The sequence below is a fragment of the Urocitellus parryii genome, chromosome 4, assembly GCF_045843805.1.
Source record: "Urocitellus parryii isolate mUroPar1 chromosome 4, mUroPar1.hap1, whole genome shotgun sequence".
Classification (NCBI taxonomy): domain Eukaryota; kingdom Metazoa; phylum Chordata; class Mammalia; order Rodentia; family Sciuridae; genus Urocitellus; species Urocitellus parryii.
In genome coordinates this window covers 85394271-85419626 of record NC_135534.1, presented here as the reverse complement: position 1 = coordinate 85419626, position 25356 = coordinate 85394271, and the positions used below count along the sequence as shown (strand labels likewise).

Here is a 25356-nt window from a genome sequence, read left to right as displayed (position 1 = left end):
TATGATCAGGATAACTGAAGACTATCACTGGCATTATTATAGCTTTTCTAGTCCTATTTATTTGTAACATTATTTTCTATATAAGAAAGATATATATGTATATATGTAAATATATATATGTATTTAGGTGTATATATATGTGTGTGTATATATGTATATGTGTGTATATGTATATATGTATGTATGTATGTGTATATATATATGTTTTATATATATATATATATATATATATATATATATATTTAAAGTAAAACCCAATATACTAAATTGTATGTATTATACAATAGATAAACTAAGGGTAATAGTTCACATTAGAAAGTATTATTTGCCATTTTTCCTTTAAATGATGCTCATAAGCCTACAAACCTGTCTCCCATCTTAAAAAATACTAAAAGCCTCCATATACCTATACTCTTTGTTACCTCGCCATTTTTCAACTTTCCTTTTTAGCAATGTTTATTGGAAAAGTGTCCAAAAATTCAACTCCTCCACACACTTCCTCTCTTCTCACTTTATCTCAGGCCCATTAAAATCACGCTTTCCTCTCTAGATTTGCAGTGAAGCTTCTTGTCAAAGCCATCAGCGATGTGCCCCTTGTCCATTCCAGTAGTCATTTCTCAGCTCTCGTCATTCTTGACCTCTCAGTAACACTGAACCCATTAATCTCCCATTTCTCCTCCACACACTTTCCTCCCCTGGTTTTCAGGATGCTACTTTTGCTGGTTTCTTCTTTATCTACTAGACTTTTTAAACAATGGAGTATCTGGAGGTCAGTCTTTGGACCTCTTCTTTTCGTCATCTGTACTCACTCCCTAGGTAGTATCATTCAAATTTATAGCTCTACATACCTTCCCTATGCTGAAAACTCCCCAATTTATATTTTTAGCCTGGATCTCTTTCCCATACTCCAGACTCATTTCCAGTTGCCTACTTGATATCTCCACTTGGATATATAATAAGTAACTCAAACTTGAACCAGTTAAATCCCCTGTGTCCAACCTTACCCCAGCCCACTCACCTCAAACAAAAACAAAGCAAAACTTTATATACCATAGTTTCCCCATCTCATAAAATAACTGCATATCCCCATCTTCAGGCCAGAAATCTTGCAGTTGCCCTTGATGTGTTCTTTTCTCTCTCATCCACATTCATTCCATTGGTTAAATTGTTGGCCTTGCCTTTTGAGTCCTATGGAGTACAGCCACTTCCCACTGCCACCACTGATCCAAACCTCTCCCACCTATCTGTAAATTGTGCTGTAGCCCTCCTTACTAGTCTTCTTTTCCAATACAAACGATTTACCACATAACTAACTGAGTAAGCTTTAAAACATAAATCAGATCCTGCATTCCTCTGCTCAAAATCCTCTAAGGGCTTTTCTTTTTATTCAAATTAAAAGCTACCTTCTGATAATCACCTACCAGGTCTTACACGGTCATGCCTCGCACCCCACCTCCACACTGTCACCCCAGTCTTTCTTCTTCTTCTGCACCAGCTACATCAGCCTGTGTGCCATGCCTCAGACATACCAACCATGCTTCCACCTCAGACCTCAGGAATTTATGGATTTGCAATTCCTTTAGCTATGTACATATCCCATGTCCCCTGACTTTCTTCAGGTCAAATGCCATCTGAGGTCTTTTCCAATCACCCTACCCGCTCTGACCATATCACAGGCACACTCTATTTCTAGCTCTGTTTTCTTTTTCTTCATATCATTTATCATCAGGTGACATATTATTTGTTAATATGTTTATTGTCTGTTTTCCTACACTAAAATGTTGTCTTTGTGAAGGTCAGAGCTCTGTTTTATTTATTGCTGTAACCCCAGTTACTGTTGTAGGCACAGTAGAGACTCAAAATAAACAGAAGGAAGGAAGGAAAGAAGGAGGGGAGAGAGATCTATCTAGGCGTGGTGGAGAAGTATGGCAGGCTAATCTCATAATCCCAGAGTATACTTTGGTTTGGGGGTTTTTATTATTTCATTTACATGTAGTTTTTCAGAAATCAGGATTTGCTGAGTAAAAGCACATTTGTTCTTTCAAATGGGATTTGAATTCACCACTTATACTAACTGAGGAACATTGTATAATTTGGTTAACTTTCTAAGCATCATTTTCTGCTTCGATGAATTGGAATACTCAGATCGATCTCAAAAGATATTACAGTAGTTAAACATGATAATGTCTAAATTGTTTATAAATAGGCCTCACATGTAGCAGGACCTCGATACATGTTGACTATTACCATTATTACTAGTCCCTCCTCAGACATTTAATCTTACTAAATTTTAAAATGCAGTCGAGTATTAGTCTCAGAAATTATAAATTTTACATACTTTCTATGATCACCAGAAAGGATTACAGGAATCATTTGACTAGTTCTTTCTCTTTTTATTAGCCATTTAAGCAAATAATTTTCATAGTTTTTAATTCTGTTCTTCCTAAATTCAAAGAAGTCTTAGCATTCTAATCTGAAAGCACTTCTAAATCAAAAGCTTAGTCTTTAGGATACTAACAGTGTACAGCATATGGGCTTTTCCTCTATTTTCCTAAAGACCATAATTCCATGCAAGTGCAACTGAGGAGGGCATTCTGAGTATTTGTATCTAAATGAACATAAGGGGCCTCTGTTTCTAAAAGAATTTTATAAAATTTTATCATAGTTAGCTTTCATCTCCACAATCCGTGTTGCTCCTAGAATGTGAAAATCTCTGCTGCACAGGATGGTGCATGCTCCCTTCAAACTTGGGGTGAGATGGGGTGGGGTAGGGTGGTATGCTTCAAGAATATCCACAGGAGGAGGCACAAGAGGCATGGTGCAGGGGTAGGTGGCCTGCATCTGTGCAGGTGGTGATCTGATGATCTGATCACCAGGGAGCTTCCTGTAGCTACCAGGAGCAGGGCAGTGACTCATTGATCTCCAGTGTTCATCTGCTAGTCTGTATCTTCCTGACCCTTCACTGTTTGCTCTCTACTCCCTCTCAACATGAACTACCAACCCACCTTCCCCCATGTACTTGCAGGCAGTATCTGTTCTCACAGTTAGCCAGAAAGCAGTTCCACATTTATAAAATAACTTGGATGCCTTTCATTGAATCAAATGGTTCTGAGTCTATCTCCACGGGGATCCAATCTCAAATACCGAGGCAAGCCCATTATTGAGGCTGGTTTAAATAAAGATTAAAATTTAAAGCAAATGAACTTTAAAATTAACCTGATGAAGTACTTGCAAACAAGCTCAAATACCTTTTCTATGTGTATTTACGTACCCAGGATTTAAACCCAGGTATTAAGTGCAAAGTCCACATTCTTAAGAACTATGCTCTATGCCATAATGCCTGCAGATAATTCACTTTGGTTTATGTCTTCTCTGTGGTGTAAAGAACCCTCCACACATTTTGGCATACACAGTCATCATTAATGTCCCTGTGAATTGCCTTTTCTTTTGCCCTCTTAGCACTTTCATTTTATTGTTCTTTTCTCTTCCACATTTATTGCATTGGTCCAATAGAAAACATGTCAGCAGCTTCATGGTTTTATTTTGCACATTCAATCATAACGAACAAGCAACGACAGTACAGTGTTTACAAAATGCTTTTTTAAAAAAAGACATAATCTCAATTAAAACTCACGGGTACTCTGGAAATTACGCATTTTGCCACTTTTACCAATAAGAAAATGAAGGTTCAAAAAAATAGAGCAACTTATCCAATGGCATTTTACTCCTGTAGCAAATGCACTTTTGTGCAGTAGATTGCATTGGTTCAGATTTCCAGGTTGAGTGCCTATAGGACAGACTTACTACTGTTTTATAATAAGGGCTCTCACTGGGTCAGTTTTGCACTATTTCTTTTTTTGTCATGATAGCAGAACTCTGGAGCCATTTGCCTGAATTGGAATTTTGGCTCCATTGCTTACAAACTAGGTGAATTACTTAACTTATCTAAAAGTCGGTTCTCTATTTCTATCTACTAGGGCCCATCATAGACTTTTCTTATAGTTGTGAAATGTGATAGTTCATAAAGCATGAGTTATAGTGACTAATGTGTATGTAGTAAGTTCCCAACACATTAATAGCTATTATTGGTGTTTAAGGGTTCATGATTCAAATGAATGATATTTGAATTTCTTTCATATTTGCTTACCCTGTGATTTGGAAATTGATCTAATGTTCTATGCCATCTATACATCTCAACTTATGATTGATTTGGGTCTTTGCTCTGAGGCTTTGATATAAGCCACCACATGTGATCTGCTTAGCTTCCAATGGGAGAAGATTGAGGAGATAAGCAGAACAGTTCAACGCAGATATTGTTTAAAAAGCACATTTGCGTGAGGTGGAGTCAATGTGCCATAGCTACAGAGATACACACAAGCAGTTAGGGTATATTACTACAGGTCAAGCTAAATCAAAATAATGGGATCCGTTGGTTTGTAAGATGAGACTGTGACTGTCTCAGACTCTAAAAGCTTTCCTCCTCCAGTCCATCACTGCTTTCCTTCCAGTTCAGAATTCACCGAGGTTAGCTTCAAATATGGATCCCAGGAGCTCTGGCTAAAGATATTCGTTTCCCAGATGGGATTTCCTCTCAGGCTGCTTTGATCCTAGCCTGAGTCAGTGGGCCTTATGTCATCCTTGTCACATGCATTTGTGCAAAACGCTTAGTTACCACCTACAAGTAGGTCTTCTTGTTTGAAAAATGCAACTGTCATTTCCACTTCCTCAGTGAACATAACTCGGTTTAAAGACATTACAGCTCTAAAGTGCTGTAATGTCTTTAAAAAGTATTTTATACTTTGTAATTGGATTTCCTGCTTTTGCTTTTATATTGTAGATATGTTGGTTAAATCTACCACTTGAACTGCAAGAGATCTGATCTTACTTAATTCTGGTTAGTGTGAAAAGAGAAGTTAATAGATACACAGAATCCTTAGGGTTATCTCACTTTGTTGTTTGCAAAAAGTAATTTTTGTTATTATAAAAACAATACATTTGTTGTTACATAACCGGCTTCCCTTGGTCATTTTTGTTATTTCCATTAACCCTTACCCCTCACCTCCCAGAAATCTCTCATAACTAATCTGCCCTTTTCACCTGACTTCTTCATTCACAAGCAACATGTTCATCATCAGTGATATTCAATGTTGAAAGAACCTCCAATTCTGCCTAGTAAGATGAATACATACTCCCCTGCATGACCTACTAAGACAGATAAGTGGTGCCCAGGCTAGTAATTAAAAACACACAAGAAAGGGGAGCATAGAATAAAATTGTAACAATATTAGCTAACATTACAACTCTGTAGCCTGTGAAACAGAATTACTTGAAAGATGATTTCTGAAAATGTTTTTATTGCTTTTCAAAACACAGGGACTTGTCAACATAGAAGCTATTTTCAGTAGTGAAGGTATCGTGTGTCCACCCCACAACTAAATTATATCAACTTATTGTGTTGCTTAAGGAAACAAACAGATTTCAAAGGTTTATTCTAGAAAACAGTCTTTAATCAATTTCTGAAGCTGTCTTTGAACATAATCTAGTAAGCAGATGTGAAGTTAACAGCGTATTGTGTTCACAGTCCCTATATCCATTCACAGTCTGCCAGGCTCAGAATAAAAGTCAAGACATGTGCACATAGAAACTATGTAGATGTTTGTAGCATTTAAAATTAAAATAGTGAGAGGGCCACTGGGGCGTCCCTTCAGACATGGCACAGTGGAGCACAGAGACAGGAAATATGCCAGACTGCCTCTGTAGGAGGCTGCTGAGAACACGTGCAGCAAGGAACAAGGAACCGCTTAATGATTAATCACTGTCAACCTTTGTTCTCGTTAAAGACTTGATTGTTGGACAAGGCTTGTAATGAGGGACTGTTTTGGTGTCTGTTGCTATGAGATTGTGTTCACTGATCCTCAGCTGATGTAAGCCGCTGTTCTCTTTTTGCCCAAGACGAATGAACTTGAGTGAAAGCGTTCTAACAGTGCCTGCTAGTGGTGCTTCAAGAAGAGGCTCTGTATGCTCTGCTTACCAAATGTTAGTCTAGCCCAAAAGAGAGATCAGATGACAAGGAGTTTGGCTTGGCTGAATTTTGGCATATGAAATATTAGCCAAAAAAAGGTCAAGTTTGATAATAAGAGAAGTAGGTACAAGTAGATTTTATGATAATAATGGGATACAGACCCTGCCCATATACACACATACACACAAACACACATACCAAGAAATACCTTTTCTTTTGGGGGAAGCAAAGATCAGAAATCAAAATGTGAAGTTATTTTACTATTTCTCTTGCTCACTATAAATATAATATTCAATTGTGTTTTGCAAACCAAATTCATAACCACCAAATTATGTATATAGAGTATATCTTGGCATTTCCCTAAAGGATGAGAAAAAAAAAATCCCACTCATTTTGTAACTGATTGTTTGGCTTATCAACTTTTGTAGAACACTTTAAATCTTTATTTTATTGCAATAAAATATCAATGGACCCTTTAAAAGAGAAAAATATCAATTTTAAATTTAAAGAAATTTTATTCTGGGTTGAAATGAGCTTACAAAACTGAAATTCTTGTGAACATTAGCACATCATTTTTTTGTGTGTGAAATTGCTTTTAAAATATATATTTACATTAATATACTAATATGGACTAACTAAAACTGTTGGTGATATTCTCAGATTGTACCTACTACTCCCTAGCCAACAATCCCAATCTCTCCTTCTTTCTCTTTAACAAATAAAGCCTGTTACAGTGTTTTTAAGATATATCTACATGATGCAACTTTTCTTGTGTTTTAAATCTGTGTATAACTATTTGGCTCAAATTTATGTATTTCTATATATTCTATCCTTTATATTCACATTTCCACTTAACTCATCTACAGTAAAATTAGGGAAGTTGAGGAGGGACTGTTTCCACCCCAAACATCCTAAAATTTGGCAGTATCCTGGATCTGTTCTGGTCTACAGGTAACTCCGAATGACTCATTTGATATCAGATCTTGCCTTAACCAATATACTGCCTTTACTAGGTCCCCAAAAGGGACCTGGCAAAGGCCAGTTAATCTGTTCCAATATCTCCCAGTAGATTTGCTCTAAATCTTCACAAATAGGAAAAATCAGTTTTCCATTTAAGTCTCTGAATAGAAATCCAGTTTTCATGGAAAGATATTCATAGAGTATAACCTGTAAACATTTCAATTTTCAGTCTCACTGCTATGTTTAAATGTGTATCCACATGTAATTAAAGATATAGAATACTGGTTTGCTCTGACCACCGTTATCTGTTGATGTTATAATGGGATAATATAATTAAGAAAAAAATCAGGAGGTTTACAGTGAAAATGGTAACTATTATTGGTTTGGTCATTTAAGACACATTGCAGTTTGCAGTGAGTAGATCATCCCCAAAGCTACCAATTGTTCCTTATTCAGTACATGCAACCCTCTAAGGAACATCTTTCAATAACCCAAGCCTTTATAAATCTTGGTGGGCCTGATGGTTTTTTTATCCTTGAACATAGATATTTACATTAAGAAATAATTGACTACTTTATAAGGTTGGACCTTGAACAGATGTTCCTAGACAATATTTCTAAGTAACTGGCCTAAAATCCTGAGGTGGGAGAGGCTTATCAAGATAAATCACTCTTTATACAACATTGTAAATTATTATTGTCATTTAAAATAGAAACAGCCTTTCTTTACTATAATAAATGTACACTGATAAATTATCAACTTTCCTGCCTTCTCTAATAAGTAACTTTATACATCAATGTCCATGGCTGTTTTCTTCTACCCTTGAAGACCAATGTGGTAGGAAGTATACCAGTTAGTTCTGCTGATGTTAAATTTGACTGAAAGTTATCCATCAAGTACTAATGGCATCCGAAAATTTTATTAAAAATATATAAATTATTGAAATAAACCAAATTATCCAGATCTGTAGTAATTTTCCCACAACTGTGCCCATCTCACTTTCTCCTAGGAGCAAGATCAGATGAAATGCAAAGATTAACACCATGTTGGTCTTTTAAATGATAGCAGGGAATATGGATGAATTGCATATTCATTACTAGAGAAAACCATGAACCCATCTGCCAGGAAAAAAAAAATAATCAAGGTAGACTTAAAAAAAAGGCATGAAAAAAAATATTGAGGTTTAATTTCAAGGTAAAGGAAAAGGTGCAGCACTGAGAAGCAAAAGGACTGCTTTACATGGAATGACCATCTTCAATATTAAATAATACATATTCATTTTAAAAGAATTAAATTGCCCTTCCTTCCATGGGATCTCTGGCTAGTCCTTTGCACATTAACACTATATCTATCAATATTAGTTTGTTTTCAAAGAACTCAAATCACTTTAATTAACCCTGAGAATGTTTATTAACATACTACCTTTCTAAAATGGAATACTAGTACTTGCCTGGTACCTTGAAAAGAACATCTTTTTAAAAAGAATGCTATAATCTTGATGGTGTCAGTACACCTTTTTATATAAAAGGAAAGCTGAAAGTCAAGCTTGGAAAGCGTTAGATAAATATGATGAACTTCAAATAAAAATCTGTTAAGTAAACCAGGTCCCAGGATGAGAGAATCAAACTATATCTTGCTAATACTCAACTACTGTAGTTGATTTAATTAATATTTTTTTCAAGCCAATTATTTGGTAATATATATGAAAAATAAATAGTTGAATGATTTTAAGTTTCCATGATATTCAGTAGCATGGCATTTCAGGTACTTGGCCAGAGTTCTGCCAAGTTTAAGGAGAAGCTTGCAATTTCTGAAATTTTTGTTTTGTTTTGTTTCTTCTGAGCACAGCTGAATTACAATACTTTCAAATTCTAAAAGGAATCCAATTGGCTCAAATTTAATCACAGTTTCCATTTAAATATTTAGAAATGCTCTGAAGTACACTAAATGAACTGTTATTTGGATCTAGCCAGCAGCTGAAGAGTTGTAGCAGTCCCAAATGTATATCCTTTTAAAAAGTACCACATGGATCTGGACAGCACCAAACAGTGTAAACATTGGTAACTACACAATGTATCACTCTCTCTTCATGCATTCTCTCCTGATCAGCAGTTGGGAACATAAACCACAAATGTTTACCAAATTGAAAAATCACTGGACAGTCAATTTGAGTCAAGGATCTGTTTCCAGTTATAAGTAACAGAATCTTATACAACCAACCTACCCAAATTGCTAAGAAAAGGTTAAAAGTTCATGTATAGCAAACTGTATTGCTGAATTTAAGTTCAAGTTTTTAACTGTAAGTAAAAAGATTTGTATTGACAAATAATATTTAATATTCCAAGTTAAGGCATTTTATATATCAAATATTGATATTTGTTATTTTAATGAAAATTTTTATATACATGTTACTTTCTTAATAATACCAAAGTAATTATAAATCAATTACAAATAAAGTTTAACTGATTTTAAATAATTACTTATAGTTTATTTAACAACAAATAATACTAAGTATCTCCTTAATGCTAAGTTTATGTGTGCTAGTGGGAATGTATAGATGAATAAAACAGTCCATTTTATTATAGTGACCATAGTGTAATAAAAGAAAATATAGAGGTAAATAAATAAGTGACATATTCTAGAACAGATAAATACAAGATATGCTTTGACCCAAGTGATAATTGCACCTATGTTGGACATGTGCCAAGATATACCTATCTTCTTCAGAATTCTCTTTATGAATGAATTAATGTATAGTGAAAAGTCAGCTTGTGAACCCAAAGATAGACCAGAAATGCTGGCAAATGAAAAAAAAAAAAAGGTCTTAAAATGGTTGGGCTTTAAACAATTTAAGCTCTCTAGGCCACCTGATATTCCAGACAATGAAAAACAAAGATGAAATGCTGTGTTCGTGCGTGCGTGCGTGCGTGTGTGTGTGTGTGTGTGTGTGTGTGTGTAAGACATCCAAATCTTATTACCCAACAGAATTTTTTTAAAAGTTCCAGTCATGCTTTTCTAGGTACATCGCCTTGCAGTAACAGCATACATGGCAATAGTTGGATAAATAATTTGATCAATGTAGATAGAAAAGATGGTTAGACCAAAAAAGTTGACCTTCCTCATTCTTTTCCATAGTAGACTTTTCATTTAAGACTATCATTTTTCTAAAACATTATTTTGGTACTCTGTAGATCAAAATGTGTTTGTATAGTTTGCATAAATAAGATTTGGTAAATAACCTGATTTTCTGGGAATTGATCCAAGTGAAACCTCTACTCTTTTGAAGTTCATCCCTCAGTGATTCTTAAGGAGAATTTAGCTTTTTTGAAGTCTCGCTGAAGTATTTAGTGGCTTGCTCCCCTAATCCAAGGGAGACTTCTGGGCTACATTTAACAGAGAACAGATGGCTCCTTTTTAATGTCCTTTGTGGTCGTTATAATAATACATTCAAAAATAGCTAATCATGTCACATTAGAGTAGCTGAGTACATTTGAAGATATTGAGCACAGTTACTTTATTATTGCATCTAGATTTCCATGCCTGTTAGACAGCCTACAATAACCAAGATTTTTCTCTCATTTCTCATAAGAGAAAATATGTCAGAATTTATAGGTTAATGCATAGGCTAATAAGTTTTGTATATTTTAGTGCAGAATGGATATTCAAAACATAAGAAATTATCTCTAGCAAAATAGTTTGTAGATTATTTACAGAATCTGGGAAAAATACAGGACCTTTCTAAGGAATCACTTGAGAAAAGTCAGAAGTTATTACCAAAACTATATAGTTCTACACTGTGTCTTCTACATTTATACATATTAATGCGTCCAGAATTCTAATACATTTCCTCAACATTTCCAATCACAAACCTAAGTTCATTTACCTTAATCACTTCAGAAGAAGAGAGCCAATTTGATCCTTCATTCTTTACCCAGAGATGGCTTAATCTATTATTTATTATAGAGATAAAATCTTAGCATGCTATGTGGTTATACTGTATTGAGACTCAATGTAAAAAAAATAGAATCATTTCATCACAGTATTATGTATTGTTCACTTGATTAAATAGAGGTAGAATTCTAACTATTCTAGTACTAGAATGGAATTTAGAGATTATAATCTAAATTTCATATTTTAAACTTGGTGAAAGTTAGGCCTAAAGAGGTATGAAAGAAGACTACAGCATTAATGAGGTTCATGGGTCACATGAAACAAATTCCTAGAAGAATGTCTGCGTATAAGATAAAAAGAATAAAAATCTTGTGAGAGCAAATAGTAGTTTAAAATAAATGCTAACTTTCCTTGAACACTTAGTCCATTTCTGCTGTTGTAGCAAAATAAAACAGAACAGATCATTTATAAGAACAGAACCTTTATTTCTCCTAGTTCCAAGATCAAGGTCCCAGCCTCAGTGTCTGCTGAGACCTATTTCACCATTGTCTTCTTCTCATGGTGACATCCTAACATGGCAGAGGGTAGAAGGAAAAATAGGATGTAAATTACCCCTGCAAGACATTTTATAAGCACACTAATTCCATTCATAATTCCTCATGGCTTATCACCTGCTAAAGGCCCTAACTCAATACCACCATGATGGGGATTAAGTTTCAAAGTAAACTTTGGAGAGGGCACCATTATCAACACCATCTTATGAGCCAAAGACTGTGCCACATATTTCACCTACATGGTTTTACTTAAGCCATTCAGAAATTGTTAGAAGGAGGTCTTATTATTTAGCCCCTAATAGATAAGAAAAATGAGACAAGCGTTTAAGAAGCTAGAATAAGTCTATGTAGTTTTCATGGAGGTGAAACTCTAAAGTCAAAACAACATATCATTTTGGTTTTTTTATTCCCAAAGGGGAAAAAAAAGAAACTTTGTTCTTTCCATTGCATAGGAAGCATGCTTTGGGAATCAATTCTTTCAAGTTTCTGATTTGTTCCATGTATAATTTGGCCATAATTTTGATTTAAGGAGTAATCCTCTAGGAGAGCTTTCCTTCCTTTTGAACTGTGGTATCATTTATCCCTTCTTCATTCTTCATCACTACTTATTTACTGAATGGCCTTCACCTTTAATGAGAACTGAACATGTTGATAATTATCTCATCCAAAACCATACTACTTTCCAAACACTTCTACAGGAACAGACAATTTTAGGGTATAAAACTGGTCCTTAGCATATACCCGTACTGTGTTTTCTCTTTATATTGTATAAATCTTTCACTTTTACTAATGTTTATCCACTTGAAATGAATGCTTTTGTAAAGAGGAGTTATAGACCCTAGAGAAAAGAATAAGTCATTAATATAAACACAATTTATAGAATGAACTCAATGAAAGATAAAATTATCATGAAAAACAATTTTCCAGCCTTATTTTAATTGATGGAAGCAGTGGTAATAATGCTTAGTCACTACTAAATTTAAGTGACTGAGAACATCTTTGAATAGTTACTATTTATTGGTTTATTGCTGGGACTGTTGTAAACTACACCCTACCCTCAGTACATGATGATCAGAAATTATACATTATTTATCTGTAAATACACACATGATGTCCAGCAAATGTCAGATTCACGTAAGCAGGGACGTTAATAGTTATTCTGAGTTCATTGCATACCAAACAACACTATACTAAGTACCTCATTTATTGTGGGTTATTTGTTCTTAAAAACCACCCCTGGAGGTATCATTATCCCCATACAATGTGGAAAAAAGCTGAGTTGGAATTTACACCCCGGTATGTCTGATCCTAGAACTTACTTTTCATTGTTGCCGCCAACCTGCTCAAATTGCTTTTAGAACAGAGGGATTTTTGCCTATTACCTTGTTTGATTAAGCCAAGTCACCTTTGATATATTTTGCATTTTAAACACATGCATGCAAAAAAAGACACATTTCTTAACTTCTATTTCCTCATCCTTAAAATGTGAATAATAATCAAAAGAGAATTAGTATAGAGATTAAATCAGATAATAAATGTGAAGCCTTCAACATATGGCCTGTCACCATAACTTTCAAGAAATGATAACTATTAGGAATGGGACTCCTTCTGTGCATCTTCTTGCCTTGCAACAGATACATGGTCATTGTAGTTGTCCACTTCATGATCTCCATCATCTCCCACTAGCCCTTCCTGAAATGTCCTTTGTGCCAAGGGCCCCTCCAAGGTGGCACACCCATTTCAAAAACATTGGCTTTAGCAACCAATTTCAACTTTGCCTCTTTTTCTTTGGTTTTCCAGTTGCCTTTGAAAACAGGCAGCATTTTCACCCCATATGCCTCAAAACAGGAAGTTCTGTCCCCCTTTTCTGCTTCTGCTGGAAAATGTGGATAGTTTCAAGCTGACAGTGCGGTATAGAGGATGTACTCCAAGGAATGCCATTTCATGACTTTCATAAACACTAACCTTTAATGAGTAGGGGTGGTGTTTTCAGCCTGAGGACTATGTACAGTCTGTAGATGTTTAGAGACTTTGTAAACTCCCTGAAATTGTTAGACAAAATCCCTAGTCATCTCTGTGTTTGTGGGAATGAGAGGAGAGCAGAATCCACAGCTTGGTGATGTCCTCAGAAGGCACTATGATGCATAGAAAAGTTTGAAACCACTGTTCCAGGGGCAGAAAGCTGAAGCCAACTTACAAAGCAGAAAGTTCAGGCCTGCCACAAAAAGCCCTTCTAAAATTGAAGAATTTCTCTTTTAAGACCAATTTCTCATTCCTTCCCCTGAGTTACCAAACTCTTGCCACTCCACCCTGACCCACTGACGTTTTGTTCCTGGCTGTTCTCCCACCCCAGTGCTGCTTCCTCACTCATGGAACTGGTCTCTGTGCCAACCCATAATAAGTGTCCACCCCAGAGGCTAAGAATAGATGCAGTGTCCTGGTGACTTGAAAATTAAGTAACATCTGAAGGATGAACTCTATAGTGACCACAAAACTCATTCTAATCATTTAACCAAACAGATTATAAACATACAATCAGAATTTCCTTGCTGAGCAAGTGAAAAAAAAAAAAAGCCCTATTAGGTAGAGGAAAAAAGCAGCTACTGTTCATAATGGTAAAGGACCAAGAAAAAGTGTGAAAGCAAATACAGTCTTCTGTTTTTCCACACTCCACCTTTCAGCATCTCCTTAACCTGACCCCTCACTCCTACAGATCCTATTCTATCAGACAAGCTACATACACTTCTTTCAAGCAAATATTTTTTTTCTGTTTATTTCTCCTTAATGCATTTTCTTAGATTTGGATATATGTTCTTCACATTTCAGTGTGTATGACCTTGTGCATGTCAATTCCTTAACCTTTCTGGGTAATGTGTCATCAGTACAATGAAATTGGGTGAAGGATCTCTAAGTTGCCTTTCAGTCTCCTTTACCTATAGTAGCTGCAGGAATGGATGGCCATTGCAAACAGATCTCATAAGTATTTCTTATTCCCAATTTGCCGGTTATTTCCAAGAATTTCTAGGTACTTTCTATAAGGTATATGTTTTTAATTTACTATGAAAGACAAAAATATCTAGCATTCCCTGGGCAATATAGCTAAATAGAACCAGGGTCAGCTAACATTTCCTGTAAAGGGCCAGATAGTAAACATCTTATGCTTTGTGAGTGATTAAGGTATCCGTCACAACCCTTTCATCTCTGTTGTTGGAGTGTGAGACCAGCCAGGGATAATATGTAAATGGGTGTGAACCTCTGTGCCCCAGTAAAATTTTATTTACCGAAAAAAGGTGGCAGGGGGATTTGGCACATCCTGTCATTGTCTGCTGACCCTTGAAATAGGAGATTGGCAGACCTGGCACCCGGAGGACAGGAGTGTCTTATCCCTTCAGTCCTTCTGTTTGCAGGCTGTTTCCTGGACGGTTTCCTGATGAATTGTTTTGTTGTCATCATTATTGTTGTTGCCATTGTTGTGGTGTCAGACAAGGAATGTTCAATTATTTTAGCCACCCACAGCTACCTCACTCTCCATGCCACAAGCAAAGAAAGAAGTGAGTAGGCCTGCCAGCTTGGAGGGAAGGCAACAGTTAAGGCAGCTTGTTTCTCAGGCCAGAGATAAGTAAATGGCTTTATCAGCAGACAGCTCAGAAGATGAATAGCCTGGAGGAACAATTGAGCAGTTAGTTCCTTGAGACAGGGAAAGAAGAGGAAAAGAGGGAAAGAAAGAAGAGAGGGGGAAAAAAAAAAGATTGATTGAACAGCAAACCAGTATGTGAGGTCCACTGTACAGACTTGCCCAGCTGGGTACTTTATCTTGAATTTGTTTTGCAAATTGCAGATGCCTAGCTCTGGAAGCCAAGAAAAAGAAAGGGCAGTCATCCCACGCCAAAATCTCAAATAACCCACATTATTTCATTTTTGTGGGAGGAAAAATCATTAAATATCCAACTTCTAAATAAGTTAAGAGAAATGGACACTTCATCTAGATACCTAGAATGACACAAATATTTTTTAAAATTTTTTAATAGTAAGAGAACAATACCTGCCCTATACCTTTGATTCCTTTGTGAAAGTTACTGTGCCACTCTTCATCCCACAAAACTGCTTTAGCAGCGAAATTGACTGAATTCAGTAAGTCCTAATGTTTCAATATACTTCAATGAAACAGTGGATGTTTTTGTTTGCTGCTTTAAGAGACGTGTAACTGCACTTCATTTTACCTTTTGATGAAATCAGCCCTGATGGATACCTTGTATTGCCTTACAATGAAAGAAAGAGGTAATCCCAGAATTTTATTAGTTAACATTTTTTAAAAAGATCTCACACATATTGACCATGATTTGCAGAGACATTTTGTGGAATTACGACCCAGTGGCCAGCCTCTCCTCCACTGTTTGCTACTGAGATTTACAAGATTTTCTTTATACATACCATTTCTTTAAATATTTATGCTAGAAATGTTCAATTAGATGCCAGCTGGTTAGGCTGGAGGAGTAGGATTTTTTCTTATTTTTAAAATTTCGACTTTTTTTCAAAAGTTCTTCAAGTTATCTTTGGTGAAATGCAATTACAGGGAGGATAAGGGTTGCCATTATGAATTCAAATGTCCCCTCATTTTCCAGGAGGTTTAAAGATAGTTTGCAACTCATTGGGTTAAAAGTACTTCCTGTGGTGACCCATGAACAAAATGTTAAACCAACGAAGTAACAAACTTGGGAAAGGATGCTTTTGACACATTTACAATACTTTAAAACACACATGCCAAGTTATAAAATTGTTTGATTGTCTCCAGCTAAAAGGTTTAGTTATCACATAGATGATTTTCCAGATGGTCTACTAATATCTGTAACAGCATTCTGGGAAATAAATTGCCTATCAGTAGTACAGTTACAAAACTTAAAAGTAAGCCTGGCCTGGAGGCACATGCCTGCAATCCCAACTACCCAGGAGGCTGAGGCAGGAGGATCTCAAGTTCAAGGTCAGCCTGGCCAACTTAGGAGACCCTGTCTCAAAAACAAACAAAACAAAAAGAAAAACAAACATCAAAAGCTTAGGCAAGCAGCAGCAGGCTTTTCTAGTAGTCACATACTTTGGTGCTGTGGTACATCACTGTCCACAATTCAGAGTATGATAATTTTTTTCTCCTTGGAGGTGAAAGCCTTGTAAGACCAAATTATCTTGATTTCTCTAGTACCTAACAAAATTTCTGGCACATATGTTACAGTCAGTCGATACATGTTTGTTTGTTTATTTGTTTAAGAAATGCATGGAATTCATTGTGTGTAAAGATCCGTATTTAGCATTTTCTTCATTCATATGCTATTAATAACAATAGCAAAATGCTGAAGAGCGTTTCAAATAATATACCAAGAATTTTTCTGTAATATAAGAAGCTGAATGATTAGGAATGTGATAAAGGGGACTGTTGCTTTTGAATTTGAACTAGACTAGATAGACAGACAGGTTGACAATAGACAAGTTGGTGGATAGGATAGATGGATAGATGGGCAAGTGGATGAATGGACAGAGAGAGGCTTTGTCTAGTGTCTGTATAGAGTTTGAATTCATAGTTATTTAGAATGTAGTGACTCCATCAAGAATATCCAGGTTCTTTTTAAATGATAGACTAGGATGGAGATTTTTAAAAAATATGTACATGAATTTATTATGAGATATTCATTACTGATTTGGGATAATTTTTAAATATTTTCAGAGTGAAAGAGCATAAATTAGGTAACTAAAAGCTAGTAGTGGTTTGAGACAGAGTAGTGAGATGCTGATGAAAGGCCTACAACCTTAGAGACAGAGGATGCTCAAAATTGGACATTAGAGTAAGTGTAGGACCAACTGTGCAGAACCAAAGAAATGCTTAATTGAGATCTCCAACCCTTCTTGGTTGGGATGGCATTTGGAAAAACGAATTTATTCCACAAAAAGGTTCTGACTCTGAAACTCATAAAAAATTTTGTTTGTTCCAGATTCATGAAAAGTCATGTTGATCTGTTTGCTGCTTTATTCTCAAGGCCTAGAAGAATGCATGATGCATAGTAAATGCTCAACAAACATTAGATGAGTGAATGAATGAACGAAAGTAGAGAGAAGTTAAGAATTCTGAAGACAGGTTGATTATTGGTAGAATACAAATGTGTAAATTCATTGGTCTGGCAGTTATGGGCTGGATGAAAACAAAGATCAAGAAACTTGAACCATGTTTAAGCACTGGCATGCTACCCTATCTTAGTGACTTAAAAACATTGTGAAAGGACTCTAAAAATCTCAAAATACATGCACACTCTCTCACATTCATGTGAATCATTATAAATACATATTAAATGTAAATTAATATTAAATCCCAGGAGAATGGGATCAAAACCGAATTTGTAGGTAAATATTAACTACTGCAATTTTATAGTAAAAACAGGAAAAAAACACAAAATGGAATAGTCATGTGGCTATTACTTGCTGACACATCAGTATTTAACTTGAGTTTCTCTAGAAAATTGGGTTTTCTTTTACATAAAAGACTACATTAATGGGAATAGTATAAATTTACCCACAATCACACACATACACTGTCATCTATAGGCTAAAGATGTGCTCTTTTTACCATGACCTTTACATGCCCTTCCAGAGAAAATGTGTTTGGGGGAGAAACAGATGATTTCTGTGATCTCAAGTTCTACATGACTGAGTTTAAGGCAAAGATTGAAGCTGAACATGGAAACCAGAGCCAATGCATTGGAGCATATTTTTCTTTCAAAATATTTTATGTACTAAAGTTTGCACAACATCTTGGCAATGACAGTGAGTCTGCGAAGGAGGTGTTTTGTGTTTCACAGCTAACATAAGGGCAAAAAAATGTGATAGCAGCAAAATATTACTTTAATCATTAATTGAAAGAATGTATATAGAAGAGCACAAGGTAAGGTCCATGGACTAGAAGCCACAATTAAAAATCTACAAAACTCCAAAAAGAGCATATATCTCTTATTCTTTCCTTCATACCAGTGAACCTTCACCTCATCACTAGTTTTAAATTTAGAGAACCCTTGGACTCTAGGGAAAGGAGTCCTAGAATATCTTTTAGGATTGTGAAGGAGTGAAACTAAATTTAGCACAGTCCATCTGTTTAATTAGAGAAAGACACATAGCTACATTTTCTTGGCACATGTGAAAATCTTTTTAAAATCTTAGAGAAGGGTGGTTTCCTGATCTTTCCAGAAATCATTTTGAAGTTCACCAATTTTGCCATTGAAAACTCTGTCCACCTCTTTTCCTTCTCATGGTTTTATTTTTATTTCTAAATACTTTTTTTAAACTCTAGAAAATAGAAAACTTCCTAGCACATAATTGACATTCAGCAAATTTGTCAAAAATTCATTGATGGGTGCATGAGAAACTAGACTAGGTATTAGGTGATCTGGGTCTTAATCCGAAGGTACTAGTAGGTTTCATACTACCCAGTGAAAATTATTAGGCATCACTTCTTACTATCACAACTTTGGGTGAATATATATGTATGGTGTGTGGCATATCTTATCTTGCTACATAATTTGTAAGCTATGGATCTTAACTCTAATTACTTACATAGACTGGAGACATAATACAAATGAAGGAGATAGCTGGCTATAATAAATATGAAGTAGAGGAGACTATGGCCAACTAGAGAGCAGAAGGGCCAACCTGTGTTTAAAACATCTGGGGACTCATCAGATCACATCTGCAGTTCAAATATACCTTATAGTATAAATATAAGCTCTTTCACAAGGACAATGGTCTCTAAAGCATTCTGTAATATAAAAAAATACAAAAACATGTAAATAATCAAATTATTGATAATTGATAAGGAGAATTTATTTAAGATCATGTGTTATTAAGTTTTATGTTCCTGACGCTCTTCTAAATTTTACCTGATTTATTTTATGTCATTAATGTAATTACCTTCATTTCACAGTACTTGGTAAATGTATATTGGTTGCTGTATGAAAAAATAATTAGATGTTTAAAAAGAGGCCAATATAACAAAGAACATAGTGTTGGAGTCCTGAGCAGTCCTATAACATAGGTAAAAGAAGCTCTCCCCCAAAGACAGCCCATTTTTTAACATCTCCATGTAGGAGAATGAAGGTAATTCCCTGACTCCATCAGTGGCTCATAATCATAACCAGCAACTGAATGGAGAGCTCTCCATTTCTAATAAAGCTGACACAGAACAGCTTTCAGCAGTCTGCAAGACCTGTGTCCTTTGCTTCACAAGGAAAAATCAAACAAAAACAGATTATAGCTCCTTTGTGTTGAGTAACATTAACAGTTATGAACAGTTATCATTACTGAGTACTTTCTGTGTGCTAGGCATTGGATTATCAACCCTAATTCTTCCAGGAACCCCAAGGAGTTAGTACCATTACTGTTCTTATTTTACAGTTAAGGAAATGCAAGCTTACAGAGGTGAATTAACTTCTACTAGACCACACAACTAATAAATGCCACAACCAAGGAGGCCCAGTCTCCAGAGCTCATGCTTTTGTCCATTGTATGGCTGTTCAAAGAAGTCTGAAAAATCCTTTAAATTTCCCTACCAATGTTTGTCAGCCATTTTTTTTTAAACATGAAATACTCTTTTCAAAGTCTTGTGTAAAACTCCAAATGATGTCACAGAAAAGAGCAGATTTCTATTCTGGTTGAAATAGAGTGTGGAGGGCCAACCTCTGCCTCGTATATATTCCCTATCAGCTTGATTTCTTCTACCACCAATCTTTATACTTCTCTGACTTGCCTCTTTCTCCCAATCACAGGCTCTGCTTCCCTTCCTTGGTCTGCATGGACTCAAAGGCTCTACCCTCAATCCTCCATGTATTTCCCCTTCTACTTGCTCTCCAAGACATTCAATTCAAAGATCTTCCTCTACTACCATTCTGTTAGTGATTCTCAAGTGCTGTCTTCATGTCCATATTCCTAGTGGTCTGTAGACACACAAAATCTTTTCCAAGGGCCATGGTGGATTTAACACTGAAAGAACTGACTGGTTATGGGGATATAAATGTATTAGAGGCTGACTCCTTCAGAGCCCCAGAAGATGTCCTCCAGAGATGGCTTTGATTATTTTGAACAAACTGGTGAGGAGGATCTCCCCACCCTGTTCCTGCTGTTCGATTTTTCTTCCCAACACACTCCCTTCCATTCTTGAACGTAAGGGTACTCAGCCCTGAGGAAAGAACAGATTGGTTGGTGCAGGCAAGCCAGGGCATCTGCATTATAACCTGATTCTCAAATGGTTACATCAAAGTCTGGGGATCTTTGTGTTTATATAATCTAAAGTGTGCTTCCATAATTTCTCATCTTTATATACATAAGTGTATTATCCCTTACTTAGGTGATAAATTCTCAAAGGTCAGAACTATGTTTTCTAGTCTTTTTTACCCAGTAGCTCAATCCTAAACACATCATTGGGAATTCATGAGAATACTTGACGGGGTTTGGCTTTCTGCCCTGTCGAGTCCTGAGCTGTCAGTGCCTACGCACTGGAAAATTCTTCAAATTAGAATGGCAATTCACCAATATCCATCTTATTTGATATGCAATGTGAGTTTTTAATCAATATTTTTTTATCCAGGTGTTCTACTGGATAATGCTCTGAGATTCCTGAGTTATTGATGAGGGAGTGAAATTAACAAGTGTCTTAGAAGTGAAATCTTTCCAGGTTTCAAAGTGTTTGAAAAACAGAAGTTCATAGGCCTTCCTGCCCTCGTGTCATAGAAAGCTGGGCAAGGAAGAATGCCATCTGTCCAAAATGGTCATTAAATTGTTAAATACGCGACTTGGAACATCATTTTGATCTCTGGGTCAGCAATAATACATGCTAACTCTAGGGAAAAGGACATACTTTTTACTCTATGGTGTTTGCTCCTGAGAAATTGAAAGGCTTGCCATATGTTTTATAGTACTTTTTTTTTCCTTTGAGGTTCTACAAACACTTTCTGGAATGTGGAGGCTGCACCATCAGAGTCACATGGGAGCTGATCCAGGGTCCTGATGTCATTAACCTACCTGCTTTGGTTGTTGTGATATGCAGTTATGTCTACATTTCAAAAGAAATTCTCTGATCTCCAACCCATTAAGCATGGTCAATCTTTAACAGGATGAAAAATGTTTGGAATCTAAGCTTGTGATCTTTGTGCTACATTTTTCTTCTTTTAATTCATGGTAGCTTCCCCCTCCTTTCCCTTCTTTAGGATCAACATTCTGTGGTAGGCCAGAACACAGGCCCAAGTCCAAGTTCCAACCCCTGCTCAAATCCAAACACTGGAAGTGGTTACATGAACTCCCAGCAGTCACTGTTGAATCAGCAATTGATGGGAAAGAAACAGACTCTACAGAGGCAGATCATGGAGCAGAAACAGCAGCTTCTTCTCCAGCAGCAGATGCTGGTTGATGCGGTAAAAATTTTTTGCTAACTTCTAACGCACATTCTTGTTGGTTCCATTTCTATTTGTTGCCCTTTTCTCTGTGCCGACTTCTGTAACAGTGACAGGGTGTCCTGGCTGTAAAGGAGGCTAACTATATATGTTTAAAGCATTGCAGGAAAAAAAAAAAAAAACAAAACTTGACTTTCCAGCTGCTGGACACTTGGAATGCACAGCACCTTGGCTCACTCGCCCTGCCCGGCACAGGAATGCCTAGAATGACTAACATGGGCATTTGAATCAAGCAAAAGAAACCACTGTTGTTCCCCAGCCCCAAGGGGCAGAAATAGTGAATAGAATTTTAATGAACTCATATCCAAACTGATTTTAGAGATAAATGAGTTTTAAAAGCAGTTTAAAAATTCAACATGAAGTTTCAAAACTAAGATCTGGCTTTTAAAACACAGAATCTCAGAATGGAAGATGATTTTTAAGAAAATTAAAAGTATATTTCCTATTTTTGCCCCATTTATATGACCTTTTAAGAAAGGCAAAGTTGTGTTTCTCAAACACTACCTAAACATAAATCCAACTTCAATATTTATCTGTTTATCCCTCTGTATCCTCAGATGTAAATATAAAATATCTGATCTGATCCCTTCCTCCCTGTCAAAAACACAGCCCCATCTATAACAGTTTTCATTCTTTGCCTTCAAACTATTTGACCAAATGAAATAAAAAAGGGACAAAGTTATACATCTCCAGAATAAAAGAATTAAGATAGAAAGAAAAGAGAAAAATAAGGGATGGAGATATAACTCAGCAGTAGAGTACTTACTTAGAGTATGTGAGGCCATGAATTCAATCCCCAGCACAGCAAAAAAAGAAAAGCGAAAAAAATTGCATCCAATAACTTTATATTCAAGGAGCTTTGTAGTAAGAATCAGAAATGCAGAGTGTTGTAAACACCATAATTATTCAGTAAATATTTATTTAAGTGAAAAAACAACAATAAAGAAGAAAGACCCTTTCTGCTCCCAGAAAAGTATATAGCCCACTGGGATGTCAAATAAATAGGCCATTGGAATCCAGGGATCAAATCCTATGCAGTAAAAACTACTAGAAATGGTTTCTGAGAGGAAGTTATATCTACTGAAGGTCTGAAGGTACAGTGGGAGAAGGGAGGAAGACTAGGGAGTTGTGCCAGCCCAAAGAAACAGCATATTCAAAGATCCAGAGACAATAAAGGACAATGCCTAATACATTATATAAAAGGTGCACAAGGTAGGGAAGTGATGGGTAAGAAAGCCAGAGGACAGAGCTTGATAAGCCAGAATTTACATTGTCTGAAAAATAATGGAGAGGATTTTACGGACTTTAAACAAGAAGTACTATATTCAGATTTGCATTATAGCTAAGGTATAGACGTAGTAAGAGAAAATGTAATGGAGATAAAGATTAAATTCAGCCTAGGAAAATTGAAGATAATCTCCCAGAGAAGATAAATTTGGACTTTGACTTAGAAAGACTATAGCATTCTGCCAGAGAGAGTAGGTAGGGTCTCCCATGCCACGCCGAGGGTGGAGCAAGGAAGAAAAGGTAGAGCCTGGTTATATATTTGTTGTTAGTTTAAAACTTCATTATGAAAGATGTAATGTATAAAGAAAAGTATAAATAATAATATTACGATCACATAAGTTTTTTAAAAATGATAAATGGAATAAGTTGGAAGTCCAGAACATATCAGAAGAAATAATGAGAAATAAATTTATTTGATGATGAATAAGGAGTAGTAAGAAATAAATTTACAGATGACCTTGAGTCCTACCCTGATGTATAAGATATAGGAGAGCCACTGCCTGGATCACAAAGTGATTCCATTGGTTTTTTTCCTACAAATTCTAGTTTTGAAAACTTCGGTCTTCTTCGGTCTTCCCATCTGTTTTCTTCCCTTCCTCCTTTTCTTTTATCCTTATAAACTAAAGAGCTTAGAAACAAAAAGCAGGAGAGAAAAGAAAATATTCCATCTAAAATTGAGTTCATTGCAACATAGGTATTTTATTATTATTATTATTATTTATTTTTATTATTCCCATCAATACTACTAATCTGATGACATGCAGTGGTTGGATTTCTGGATTTTCATCTCTGACTCAAAGACAAGAAAGTGTGGCATACACATTTCATGAGGATCTAGTCTGGCCCTGGCCTCTCACCAAGCCCCTGTTGAGTCACACTGGGACAGGTGCAAAGGGCAGTGGCATAAGCTGTGGGAGATGCATGAGAATGAGGCTGCACTTTTTGTGATTTTTATAAACCATTCACTTTCCCTTTGTTTGAACACCATTGAGGGTGCCTATGCTTTTTAGCATATCCAGGAAGAAACAGTCTTTGATACCACTTTACATTAGCATATGCTTTGTAGTCCTTTGCAGTCAGTTGGCAAGACCAGATAGACACCTAAATTGAGACATTTTCTCATGAAAGTCTGTTACTCTCTATTCTCCCACCAATGAAGCACAAAGAAATGAGCAATTCCTGTTGCAATGAACATCATCATTACTGACACGTATTGTACACCTACTGTGTGCCAGATACCGTGCTGAGTTTTTACAGAATTAAAGGATTATCCTTAAAATAGGAATAAGAGGAAGGTCCTATAATTATACAGATCTCACCTTTTTACAGATGAGGAGACTAAAGCAAGACAGATATGTACATGTATGAATGATTTATATCTTAGGGTTTGGGATAAAAGAAAGTGGCTTGTCCTGAGAAATTAACTGATAAACTAAATTTCATATTACACGGTAGTAACTTCAGGGATGGCCTGTGAGTTTACATTTGCGTAGGATGGGAATGTCATTCTCTTGTAAAATGTAGCTATCTCCATTCAGCATTAGAATCTAGGCTTCATTACCCTTGCGCCCAAAGCAAAGGCATGGCAATTCTAGGTAATATCTGTGCACAAGGCCATTAGGTCTACCTTATTTGTGGGAAGGTAGTTTAAGGAACTCAAGTTTCAGAGAGGTGTATGTTAACCCTTTGAACAACAACAATTGAGCCCTGGGAGTAAAAGAAAGATTTTGGGGAACACATCAAAAATAAAACTAAATCCAGGTTGAAACCTAGTCTACTGTGGAAAATCAAGGGCCTAATTCCCTCTCTCTCTCACACACACACACACATGCACACACGTATGCACATATGTCCTCTCATCCTTAGTAGAAACACCTAAGTCTGTAAGAAAGATGTTTTTTGGAAAGGAGAAAAATTCAGAAAGTCCTATGCTTGGCTTAAAATTCAAAACTGTCAGTTTACACAATAGTTTACAACAAGGATCCTTGCACATTGCCACATTTGGGTTCATAGAACATCTCAAGCTGTTTTTTTTTTTTTAAAAAAAACATTTAGATTTTGGGCAAAACCAGAAAAGAGTTTCACCAACCACTTTTCCCCTTAATTTGTAAACCCGTGCTTAAATAAAATGTAATCCATATGTTTCTGATTCATTTACACTTAGCTC

General features: G+C 36.0%; 1 protein-coding gene across 1 annotated transcript in view; it reads left to right on the top strand.

Moving 5' to 3' along the window:
• The window catches only part of Maml2 (mastermind like transcriptional coactivator 2), a 323223-nt gene that overhangs the window by 291503 nt on the left and 6364 nt on the right, over nt 1-25356 (top strand). The window contains exon 3 of the mRNA XM_026402743.2: nt 21660-21863. Within this exon, the coding sequence (XP_026258528.2) occupies nt 21660-21863 (204 nt within the window). The remainder of the gene's footprint in view (nt 1-21659; nt 21864-25356) is intronic.